Consider the following 13,112-nt stretch of genomic DNA (forward strand, 5'->3'; position numbering starts at 1 on the left):
AGCTCTGTTCACTGCTGCTTGCCAGACACCCTAACCAAATATTCTGGGAAACATTTCAAAACACTTAAGTCTTCCAACAGACAGCCTCTGGGAAAACCACAGAAGGAAAACAGTATACTTACAGGTCAACCTTTCCTCATCTCCTTCTCCCTCTGTTTGCACACTCTGCTGCTTAAATTCGCTCAAGTCTGTTTGGAGGACTTCATCAACTGCAGCATGGATCAACGATGCTGCAAGAAGTGGTGAAACACCTCTGCTGGTAAGAAAAGGAAGGGAAAGCAAAATAGACTGCATTAGTTTAAATTGAGCTACAACCTCACTGTTTATGGCTGGTGACCTCAGAATTAGAAAGCATTACACACAATCAATAATTCCAACTTCATTAGTAAACCATATGTTCAATATTTATTCATACAAATCTTTAGTAAGATCTTCAGTTAGACAACTGCTTTCTCAAGAATGCAAAGAGGAAGAAGCCTATGAATCATGTTTTCAAACTGTTGCCTCACACTCCAGTCGCAGATGGTACCTCCTTCTCTTCAGCTCTCATATGGGAACTGCTACCTTCAATTCTAGCCTCTGAAGGCAAACATTTTGTTTCTACTCACTACACAGCACTTCTTGCTTGCAGTCAACTGTCTCACCACAGACAGTATCAGGAGCTCTGCATTGTGGTACACGCAAATCTCCAAAACGGTTACTTAAGACTCCAGTTCCCTTTCCTCCACAAGGAAAGTCGTGCTCAGCACTAACCTACAGCCCTTTAACACCCAGTTTCTCCTGACTGGAAGTTCCCCAAAGAAATCACCCAGGAAGAAGGTGCAAAGAGTTGGCACTGGAGACTAGGCTGAGAAAAGACTCCAAGACTTGTGATTCAGCTGAAGCTTTTAGGTGAGCATCTAGAAGACAATAACGCTACATGATCTACACACCCTCTCCTTTTTACTCAATGCTTTATGCAAGCTACATGCTTTATAGGAAGCACATACTTGCCATACTGCTTTTGAACCTGTAAACAAACAAGCCCCATCCAAGTTTAAAATGGGGCTACTAGAAAATAACTCTTTTATATTCACTAAATTCCCATGGCAGGTACTAACAATTACAGTACATAACACACATTCCAGACACTTTCTAAGAGCACAATGAAGAATAAGCGTGGACGTCCATAAAAAGCATTTTATCTGTTGTTCATGGAGTGTTTGGTACCCCCCGAGTATCAAATTATACAACCAAAGCAAGTAACACATTAAGGCACCTGCAGCAAGTCAAGGACAAGACTTTGTTTTGCCAGGAAACATTTAGGAAGTCCTGCATAAAACTGGTTGGCTACAGAGTAAGAAATGGTGGAAGCAACTGGTCTCTGCAGACCTTCAACAGAGATGACTGGTTTTGTGCACACATAAGAATGGGGAGGGGAAGACCGTGAGGATTTAGATCCCAGTGACAACAAGCTGAAATGCATTTTGCCATTGTGTTCCTGAAAGAAAGGCCTTGTCATATCCTCACAGCCATGTATGAGCACCTCCTGTGGCAGCAAACAGAAAGCATTGTGTTAGTCAGCAGGCTGCTAACAGAAGCGTGTTTTATGCTACGCATTCTGCAGCAGTGATGGCCTACTTTAACGAGTCATTTCAGTACTTCAAATAGATGGCAACGTGTCTGCAGTCCTTTCAATGCTAGCTGCAGTCATATCACACCAAGGGAAGCCAGAAATTGGCTTTTTATATCTTTTTTAAAGCTAATATGTTTAGGGGAGTCGGTTCCTTTCCTACCCAAGTTAAAAGTAACAATGCCTGCTTATAATCACTCTGACACTAACAGACAACCTTTTAAAAGGTCAGGCAAGAAATACATCTGAAACAGATATGGCAACCCCCCCAAATCCTGCTTCCTGTTTTTGTTTGTGTAGGTGGAAAAGAAAGGAATATGAAAATACAAGCCACACAATGTCAGAAGTGTAGCTGATGCTGCTGAAAGTCAGAAGCTTTAGTTAAAGCAGGTTTCAGCTCCAAGAACAGAGACAAAAAATAGTAAGTGAAACTATGCATTTAAATGCACAGTGGGAGCTACAGCTTCAGTCATCTTCAGAACTTCGCTGCTATGCTGGAGGAAAAATTCAAATCTAGCTGGGGTTTCCAGCTCGGTATCAGAAGAGGGCTCAATATTTTGATTTTAAACTTCGTAGACTTCTGCTTTCCAGGCCCTGACTTGCTGAACCAGGTCCATAAAAAGAAGCTTAAACAAAAGGCAATATACTAAGTGCTATAATTTACAAGTCCTGTATAAACCTCTGCTTACAGGATGCCTATAACAAAGAAAAGGTTTACGAGTTATTATGTCACATCCTTTGGCTTTTTCCAGTTGCCACCCAGTTCCTGAAAAGGAAATTCAGAGATTCCTCAGTACTGATATGCTTCATTCAGCTTTGCTTCCTATGCATTTCCTGCCTCTCCATAGTTTTGCAAATCTATACAAAGAAAATGGTTGCTTATTGGGATTTTATTTGTTATGCAGTCAGCAACAACATTGAGCAGTTGATTCTGACATTGACAAAAGATAAAACAAAAGCCTAAAAAATGACCCTACCTATTTAGTTCAACCCCGGTTCCAAACAGAACATGTTTGTCAATTACTTTATAAACTCTTAATACTAGTACTACCATATTGGTAAGCCTGGTTTTTACTCAAGCTCAGGTAAATGGAGCTCCAAGGCAATGGCATCTTCCATTCAGTTTCGATGTTTACTGGTTCTAATTTAATCCTCTAAACCAGAGACTTCAAGAGTTAACAAAATATATAATTAAAGAAGAGTCAGAACTGTTTCTGTAGCTGAGAGCTACAAGGTCTCACTTGGCTAGAGAGCATCTGGAAGCAGACACAGTACCTATGGCAACCAGTGTAAAAGTAGAAGCCCACTGCAGTTACCATAACGGACTTCAAACCTTTTCTGTAAGCAAAGAGCAGTGTCACTTATTGTTAAAATCTTCCTTTCAAAGAAGCCCAAGACACCCTGCTGACAGGCTGAACCAAGCACAATTTAATCTTCATGAATCAGAAGAAATACTGTAGCTGTTTCCTAAGTGGGAAGACAACTGTGTTGGGAAGAAGAGGGAAGCCAGTGTGTTATGGGGAGAGGATGTTACCTTCTCTTAAGAGAGTCTTGCAGGAAACATGTGTCAGCCCCGTTTCTATGACACATGCAACACTAATTACCTAGCCTCAGCCTACACAGGCTAGCGGTAAACAGACTTGGAATTTCGTTGCTGCAGGCTATTTCTTTGCTAACAAAAAGGGTGTGTTTTGACCACAATAAAAAATATTTTAAAAGAATTAATGCGTGTTGTAACAGTGCAGATGAGGCACTGTAGCTTCACCACCAGCTAAAGTCACATCGCCAGTGGCTGGAGCATGGAGTTCATATCCTCCAGCCACTTCATGGTAAAATACGAGCCTCTTTTTAAAAACCCGAGTATAGATAAAAGTGGTAAGTTAAAGTGTAAAGCAATACTTATGCTAATAAAGAACACACTTAAATTTATATGCCATCCTCCTCCTTAAACGATTCTGGACTACTGGACACATACGGTATTGTTAAAAGAAGCTATGCAAAGCTTCTGTTGATATACATACCTGTGGGCTAAAATAAAGTTACACACGGAAGTAGAAAACAATTACGATATTTTGCATAGTTTAGATCTGTCATGAGTTACAGAACAGAACTTACTTCTCCTCTTGTTCACCTTGTTTCTCTTCTGCAATACAATTTAGTTCTCAATTTTATTTCACTTTAAATGACCAGCTGTTATGCCATCACAGCCACAGTGTATTCATATATGTCAGATCAATCATAAGACTGTTACTGACGCCTTACATATCAGCCTTTGGAAAGAAAAGACAGAATATACACAAGTCTCTTCAGGAAGCAGAAACTCTAGTAAGATCACTTCTTATTTGGTTTTATGTGGGTCATTAAACGCCCAGCACACTTGCAGCGAGTGTTGCAAACAAGTCACCAATTCAAAGATGTCCCCACCGCCTCCTCTTCTCCAATTTAAGAGGGTATACTCAGAAGCCTCTGGTAAACAGCTTTGTGGGCGAGGGGAAAGCATCTAGAGCATCAGAGGTCAGGCCACCACATCTCGTCCAGAGCCTCAACTATGACTACGTTTTTTTCAAAGGCTTGAAAACAGATGACAGACTCTGTTGTGCTCTATGCCCACAGCTTACAGCAGCTTTGAGAAAGCGGAGTAGCGCGGCAGATGGCATCCTCCCAACAGCTGCTCTTCAGCACTTGGAGCAGAGAGAAGCAAGCTCTGCGTAACCTGGCGGAGGGTGGTACAAAGCCTCACGAGGACATACCACGCACCCGGTGTTTACGCAAAGCCTTCTGAATCTTTATTCGCTTTTTTTGGAAGGAAAATAATTCACATCCCACTGCCCCAAACACACACATTCTCCCACAGTACAGTCAGGCAATCTCTGTTTGTATAAAGAGAAGCACAAGAGATTACTAACTGTATTGGCCGAGTTGTTGATCGCTTGTCACCTTGCAACTTAAAAAAGAAAAAAAAAAAAAGGCACACAATGTTCTTTCTAGAACATTATCACCAAAGTCACGGCAACAAGGCAGCAGTGGTATTGCACCGCTGTACGATCCTCTTTTCCTTTCAGGGTGCACATATGTATCTATATGCATAGATATATATGCATATGTTGGGGAACAAAGAGGTGCTAGCTATATCTGCTAGCAAAAGCTTCTAGCATAAGTCAGCTGCAGCTGACTTATATCGGAGGGAAGATATATTTTGGCATGCACTTGCTGCCCAGGCCCTGCAACACCAGAAGATCGCATACAGTACTGCTTTGCCAGTAACACAAAGTTTGTCACCGTGGACTCGGTGTGTGTTTCCAGCACGTTACGGCTGTATCAGCAAAGTGGTTTTCATGCAGATCTGCAAATGCTAGCAGTTCTCTAGTAAGTGAAAGATCCTCTCATACTGCCAAAATAATAGCAGGTCACAAGTTTCCTCATAAACAAAAGCTGCTTGTATTCAGTATTTTCTCCCCAATCTGCCACTTTTATTTCCCTCCCCCCTTTTTATTCTTATAATCAACTACAGAATGTTTTCACTCAAGTGGCTCTAAGCTTTAGTATTTATTACAGCAGCACCCAGAGTTCCCAGGGTGACGGTGACCAGAAAAGCACAAATATATATCTGTAGAGGAGAGAACATCTGACATCCTACAATGCACAGGAGGCTGTTTCTTGTGTTAATGACATCAGGTCTTTACAGTAGATGAACAAGATGGAATCAAAACAAATATATGAACAATGCCACACAGAATTTCAATCTCTTATGTTTCCATCTTTACATGAAGCAGTTTTTTCCAGATTTTCTTCTGAAACTATCAGAAGCAGCAGCTTTAGAATCCAGAATCCATCTGTTTAGGCCCTTCAGTCATCATCGAACAGTTTTTAGAGAAAATGTGCAATGGAGAGTCACCTGCTACTTCCATTTCATTCTCAGCAGGAAGAAAAAGCACACAGCAGAACAGAAGAGGCTTAATTCCACAAAAGCTACTTTTCAGTTAAGCCCTAAACCTGTTGTTTCAAAATTGAATATTTCTTATCTTGATGCCCAATTCAAACAGTAACAGAAAGGGTGTTTCACACAGATTATGAGAGCAAAATATGCAAGTTCTAGAGAAAGACAATTTCAGTCTTCCAAGCAGAACCAAAGAAACTGATTTAAACACCAGCAAGCCAGCCCTAAAAGTCTCCTCCTCATTATAGATTTGATCTTTTTTCAGCATTTAATCAATTTTTTTTCCCTCTTGTATTGCAGGCATTCCCATACATACACTTTCTTTCTAGAGGCAAAGTGAATCTTTCCCAAAATTACTATTGAGAGTATCTTGTAACAGGGTAAACTCCCTTAGAGTTTTAAATTAAGAAAGGTATTCTGAAAAGCTATTTACTGATCACAAAATTAACAGTTTGTCCAGCCTTTATACGCTGTTGGAGGCAGCTCAGAAGAGCCTGAAACTTTATTATCCAGACACACATGCAGTGTGAGCTGCACATCACTTCTCCCAAGCTGTGTATCGTCCCGCCATCAGCTGCAGAAGCAGCAGTGGACAAACCACTCACAACAGAAAACAAGCTAGTTTTGACCACCACCCTAAATTACCAGAGCCGGTTTGTTAACCGTTTGCTGAATTAACTAGTAGAGAGCAGAAGTGCTACATTCCTCTTGTGCGTTAACTTTATCAAGGCTTCCAATTCTAACTTTATTAATCATAAACCAGTGAGAACACTGGTGTTGCTGAAAGAGTAGGCTGTTTCTGCTAATCCCATGCTTGCTTTCGCGACCGAGCACAACTGGTCCCCTGAAAACTAGAAAGTTTGTTTGCAGGCAGTCACACATGGAATTCACTTTCTTGACTGAAGAGAATGGATCACTGATACTGTAAACGTGTTCTTAGCCATGAGAAGTATTAGTGCGTTACATTAATATACACTAAATGGTACAAATTAGGAATAAAGAAGTATGTTTCAGGGGATTTATTAAAAGCAGAGGTCATGGTAGACAGGGTAGTAGTTTTCACAGAGGAAGGGACTAAACGGAGTTTTAAGAAGAGACTGGGTAAGCCAGAGGCAAGATAAGATTCCCCCCCCCCGCCCCTTCATGCTTACATCACATAAAAACATCAAAATACCAGAACTGCTGAATTAACTATTCTAAAAGCACAGAAATGCTGAAAATAAAGATGCCAGGGCCACACCTTAGGTGTCAGCATTACAGTGTAAAACACAAAGACACAAAACAGGATGCTGAGGCAACCGAGAGATGAAACACAGTGAATCGTTTGGGAGGGGGCAGAACAGGAAGCCGAAGTCGCACAACTGTTACTGTAGTAAAATCTCCTCAAACAGGAAGCCTGCTGGAATTTCGCATTGTTCTTTGGCTATGCCACAGGATGGTCATACAAGTTTCAGCTCCTACCAAAGGAAAGGAGAAATTTCTGTATTTGGGGGTCTGATTTCATCTCATGTTCTGTTTCAGTACAAGTTAGTAAAATTTCAGGTTAATTTCTACAGCTTTGGAAGTAACCAATGGACTCTTTATTCACATCGACCCATTTCCACAGACTGTCGGAACACAGAGCTCTTACCCAAAAAGCATACGTTAATTAAAATTCTGCAAAACGAGATTACTTAAGCCTGCCCCAATTCTTCAGAATTTTATGTATGTATTTAGCTCCATACAAGGCAGGCAGTTCCATTGATTTAAATGAATTATTCAAAGTAGAAACATCTGCAAAGCTTCACCGGATTAGCGATTTAAGCGCAACTGCTGCCAGGAAGCGAAAGTGGTTGGCTGCCTTAGCTAGTGCTTGGCCGTGCTAGCTGCATTTGCAGAAGGCTGTTAAAATAATTCATTTTAGATTAGTAAAGACATTCAAGGGAGTTAGCCTGAGATATCCAACTGCTTCCATGTAAGAGATGTGTGTAGCCTTAGAGAAGCAATAGCATTCAGAAACTCCTCCTTGGACCTAACAAATGTTATTCCTTACCCCATTCTCTTCTCAACAGCAATCCTGATTGGTGGTGGAGGAAGAATGTTTCTCCTTGCAAAGACACAAAGGTTTATGCCTCCAAGCAACTGGAAGGACGAGCTCAACATCACCATATGTTGTCTCATGAGCCAAGGATATTGCTGGACCTTTATTGGCTTGGGCCCTTCAAGGCATGACCTACACATCTGCGTGGGTGTGAATGAAGTATCTGACAACACAGAAATAAGACACGGAACTGCAGAACTGCATGCCAAACTCGATTCCCAATAACACTTTCATCTATAGAAAAACCCTTCATCATTACTAATCATCATGTAAAATGCATTCTCTGATGCTGGAGTGTCAAAGAAGTCTCAAACTGAGGAAATACAGAACAAGCATCAATGCCAGAAGTCAGCAAGGCACATCCAATAACATCTTCTGCGTGTTAAACCTGGTTATACTGACACTGTAGTATTTGAATGTGCATATTTTCCACTGAGCTGCCATCTGTTTGTTAGGGATGCTACCGTGATAGCCTGCAACAGCAGATTACTGGGTCTAAGCTACAGTGACCTCTCGTGAACTCGCTTCCTAATCTGGCATCACTTCTGCATCTTTAACAACTTTTACACAAACATTTAAATATCTTGGAAGTGTCATCCACCCCCTTATTTTTCCTTTTCTTAATACGTTTAGCATCCCTTCTTTCTCCTATTTCCTTGCATTCTCTGATCTATTTTATCAAGGATTTGGGGGATTCAGATGAATTGAAGAGTTTATTTAGCCTTCGAAACTGCATATTGAGTTGACCTGCAGTAGCAAACCTGGGAATGCGGGAAAGAAAGCATGAAGTTTGGCAATTTCTCACACAATCAGAGACTTTAGTTTTGGTCCTTGATTATATGGATTACGAGAAGAGGGCTTGCACTTTCAAAATACTAGAACCCTGTCTTGGCCTGGGACTCTACCAGTCTTTTCCTCCACATGCAAGAACTTAGCCTACCCAATAGGAAACTGCAGCCTTTTTGCGATTGCAAAATGAAGTTTCTCTTTGTCATAGGAGTCCAAAACTGAGCTGGAAGTCTGCTGGGATCCCTGCATTTGACACGTCAGGTGTGCTGCACTACGCCCAAGCACACAGCTTCACACACACGGTTGCTTCACTATTTTACCTGCAGGCAGCCACGAGAATTCGTAAAAACCCTTTCCTTACGTGTTTCTGTTTTCCAAGTACATTTTGTGAAAAGAAGCATAAACAAGTAGATTGCTGCGCTTTTATTCTGCTTTGCTTTCTTTAGCTATCTTTCCCTTCCTTCCCCCCCCTTTTTTTTGGCCAGCTCAGGACTAAGCAGCTCCACAAAGCAGGCTGTCTAATCAGAACTGGCTGCAGGGCAGGTATGTGAAAAATGCAGCTTCTGACGTGGCAGGCTCCTTTCTGTGTAAACACCAGAAGTGACAGGTGAGCTGAAAGCATTGCAAAAGCAGCACTCTCTTTCTGCTTCCACTTGTTAATATGCCCACTAGAGAACAACAGAACGTTAGCAGATATGTAACTCAGAAATGCTGTTTTAAAAATCACCACAGTTTGAAGAACCTATCCCATATCTCTACAGCTTCACACTTTCCTCTCTAAAATAATTTTAGAAAACATTAGCCTGGCCCATATGGCAGATGGGTTGCCATGTGAAAAGTATTCTTTCAAGACTGGCATTACTGTCTTCTTCAAAGTGCTCATCCAGAGCCACTCTTGCTCCAAAGAGTTCAAGATGAGCTTGCAATCTCTTTTAGGAATGCAGCAGCTGTGTTTTGTTCGAGAGCAATTCAGTCAAAGCACAACTAAGTAATGCAATGATAACTGGGTCTTTTTCAACTGCAGCCTAAAAACCTGATTTTTTAATATGCGTTTCTCATCTTTAGGTTTAGGCACAGCATTTAACTGAATGATGTTATGTCCAGGAGTGTCTACGTAATACAAAGCACAGAAGTAACTTGCTTTTTTAATGGCAATTTAAGTACCTAAAAATCACCTACACGCTTTCGACAACAACAACAAAATCTATTCAGTGTTCATAAACTCACCAGATGGTAGCTAGAGAGACAAGTAATTCAAACCCTGTTTTCTATCTCTTTATCAAATTCCTCTAGTGACCAGGTAACATTCAGCATACCTAAGCAGAACCAGTCTCCCCTAACTCCCTGTCTTCCTAGTTATTCCCAGCACAAAGCCAGCCCTCCACTTAGATGTTTGTTTGTTTGTTTGTTTTGGACCATCCACAAGCCCTGTTCTTGACTCTTAACACACACTTCAATGAAGCAGACCATGGTAGGAATTTCGCAAAATCCAGAACACGCAGGCCTTACTGCTGAAGCGCTTCAGGAAGCGGAGACAAAGAGTACTGGGAGGCAAGAGGTCAGAGCAAGACAACTTGTTCTTGGTGAAGCTTGCCAAAACAAGTCAGTCACGTCCCAGTTCTTAGCAGTGTTAAAAAGGAAGTCTAAACTGATACGGATGAAGGTTGTGAGACGTCTCTCCTGAAATCAGGGGATGGCAGAAACATCACTGAAAGAAGAGCTGTGTCTTCCAGTGGTGGTGTGACTATGCTCTTGAAGTTTTGAGAAAACATCGACTTGAGAAACCCACGGAAGCACGCCCTGCTTACCAGGACAACTCAGGAGGGCTGGGAAGCTGAACACTTTCCTAGCTGGCTCGCTTCTGACACCTGACAGCCCCGCACGGCGGGCTGCAGCTCACTGACTGCCTCCCTCCCCAGACTTCCAAGCAGATCCACACAGGTGCCCTTCGGGACCTGAATTCAAACTATCGGCACTTTACCACAAGAATCACCCTGTCAGGCTAATTGCAGGATTGGAATTTAATCTCTCACGCACCAACAGTGGGAGAGAAATATTTCTGAGAGCACACAAACATTACTGTAAAGGCAGAGATCTCGGCAGGAGGCCTGTGACAGAAGCACGCCGTTAAAGTCCCAGCTTTCAGGAGAATATTCACAAAAACAATTAAGAAGGGGGAAATAAAAAAAGCCGAAATTCCCCAGGAGACGTTGAGCGGATCTCGCCCAGCGCAGCCCGCGCCCGGCAGCAGACGGCACCGCAAGGCCCCCGCAGGCCCCACCGAGGCCGGGACGTCTCCTCGGGAGGAAGCGCCTCCCGCCCCAGCCCCGCACAGCCCCGCACAGCCCCGCCCCGGCGGGCCGCAGCCCCGCTCCCCTCAGCCCCGCTCCCCGCAGCCCCGCTCCCCTCAGCGGCCCCGCGCCGCCCCTCCCCCGCGCGCCCGCCAACTGTCAGCGCGGCGCCGCCCCCGAGGGGAGGCCGGCGAGAGCCCCCCGCCCGCCGCCGGGCTCCCACCTGCCGCCCAGGAGGCTCCTCGCCCGCTCGGCCAGCGCGCCCGGCACCTCGGCCTTGCTCAGGGCGCCGCTCCCCGCGGAGCTCCACGGCAGCGGCTCCCCCGGGCCCAGCGGAGCCGGGAAGTCCCTCAGGAAGGAGCTCAGGGGAGCCCCGGCCGCCTCCACTTCCAGCGCCATGGCGGCGCCGCGCTGAGGCGCGCTGCCCGGCCGCCGCCTCGCCAGGAGCGGGCCAGGCGCCGGCGGGGACGGGCGGCGAGGGGGCAGGCCGGGGAGGGGGGAGCGAGCGGAAGAGGGCGCGGTGACGGCTCCTTTAAGGGCAGCGAGGAGGCGGGGCCACGCGGCGGGGGTGTGGCCTCGGGGGCGAGGGCGGAGCCAGAAACAATGTCTGGAGCGGGGGGGCGGTCACGTGGCCGGACGGGCGGGGCGGGGCGGGAGCGGGGCCAGGGGGACACGGGGGGCGGGGACGGGACACGGCACGGACACGGGCCGGGGGGGGGCGGGGAACGGGACACACGGCCCGAGGGGAGACGACACGGACACGGCCCGGCGGGGGTAGGGGGACGGGGACACACGACGACAGACGGCCGCCTTGTGCGGAGGGCAGCAGCCTCTGTCGCCCTCCTTTCCCCCCACCCTCTGCCATCAGAAACGGGAAGGGCCGAAACGGGCGCGTTTACAAGCGCCGTCCTCCCACCGGGCTCCCCGGTGCTCAACGCCTACCCCGCCGAACGGTTTTCCATCCTAAAATACTGGCTTACTCTACATCGGATTATGAAGAACTATGATCCATAAGAACAACACCCCCCCAGTCTTGTTCCTCGCACTCCCTTGTTTCCATTCCCACCGAAACGCCTATACAAGGAGGCTTCAGAAGACCTGGTTTTGTGGCCATGCCCGCTTTTTTGCTGTGCATAATTCATTGCAAAACACCTGTGCTAGCTTTCAAAACCTTATCACCCGCAAAAATACAAGGCACCGTCACTTAAATAAACTGTTAGCTAAAGGTATAGCGATTTTGAAGAGAATGATAGCAAGTTGACCTGTTTCTCAAAGTAGTTGCAGTTAATTAACTATGTCCACCAAATCAAATATAACCTTTTCTTGCTCATTTAAGAGCACCTCTGGCTTAAAAAAGGGAGAGTGTCAGTAAACTAGATGGAACAATCTTTGTCCCAAGCTGGAATCTTCCAAGAAAAGAGTGAATGAAAATCCCGAATCCTACACTCACAAAGATAGTACGGTATCAAAGGCTCCAGTGAGGTTAGCAGGACGCAGGCATCCCGAATACTTGCACTGACCTCTCTCCTAGATCTTCTGGGCCCTTTTGGATATTTACAGCGTATCAACTAAAATCCTTTTCCTTCTTGCCTCACACAGAGCTCTGTAACAGTGTAACTTTGCTGAAGTGTAGTATTTATCATTTATCTCATCCATCCATTCATCTCATCCAACCAAGAGACGGCAAAAGTCTCTCTCAAAACCAGGACTCTAGTTTATTGCTTTGTCTACTGGCTTTCTGATTTTTAATACTATAAAACATGGGCCTTTCATTTGGGAAGTATTAAACAAATAGTTTTATCAGGACATTAACCCGAGTATTCAGTTTTGGGGAAAAAAAAGCCCACAAACCTCAAACTCTTTCCCAACGACAACATCTTTAATGCTATTTGTATTCCCCATCTCCTCTTCAGTCGCCAAACACCTAGCCACGAACAGGCGACATGTCTTATCTTCCAAACAGCAGCAGTTTCCAGCATGCACAACCAGAAATACCTTTTTACTTCAGGTGTTAAGAGAGTGATAAGGATTCTGCCCTTACATTATAGTATCTTCCAGGCGTAACTGGATATAATAGAATGTTTTTAGAGGAAGGAATAAAATATCAGATGCTGCAAAGCCAGGACAGAGAACACATTACCCAGAAGCACTAGTACATGTTCAGCGAAATAATATTGCTGCAAGCATTTGCAGTACCTTGATTTCTTGTTTTCTCCTTCTCAGACATCTCTATTTCAGAGCGTTACCCCATGTTCCGTCCCCATTGTACTGAACAAGCTAGCAAACACAATATACTTGACACTTTTTTAAATTGCAAGAGCTGTCTGAAAAAGAAAGGGGAAGCACAGTTAATGCTTCCAAAATTTGCTTATTTTTTATACTGGGATACTTCACAGAGGATCC

The 13,112-nt window shown here is 44.5% G+C and overlaps 1 protein-coding gene across 13 annotated transcripts in view; it reads right to left on the reverse strand.

The window, feature by feature from the left end:
- The window catches only part of PPM1F (protein phosphatase, Mg2+/Mn2+ dependent 1F), a 28,876-nt gene extending 17,653 nt beyond the window's left edge, over window positions 1-11,223 (reverse strand). For all 13 annotated transcript variants that reach the window (XR_012045339.1, XR_012045337.1, XR_012045336.1 and 10 more), the window contains exons 1-2: window positions 10,933-11,223; window positions 123-253 (exon numbers count right to left, since the gene is read on the reverse strand). Coding sequence is in view for 7 of the 13 variants with exons in the window: in XM_072880584.1 (XP_072736685.1) it covers window positions 123-253; window positions 10,933-11,108 (307 nt within the window). In the remaining 6 variants the exon portion in view is untranslated. The remainder of the gene's footprint in view (window positions 1-122; window positions 254-10,932) is intronic.
- Window positions 11,224-13,112: the final 1,889 nt, after the last annotated feature.

The sequence above is a fragment of the Ciconia boyciana genome, chromosome 15, assembly GCF_034638445.1.
Source record: "Ciconia boyciana chromosome 15, ASM3463844v1, whole genome shotgun sequence".
NCBI lineage: Eukaryota > Metazoa > Chordata > Aves > Ciconiiformes > Ciconiidae > Ciconia > Ciconia boyciana.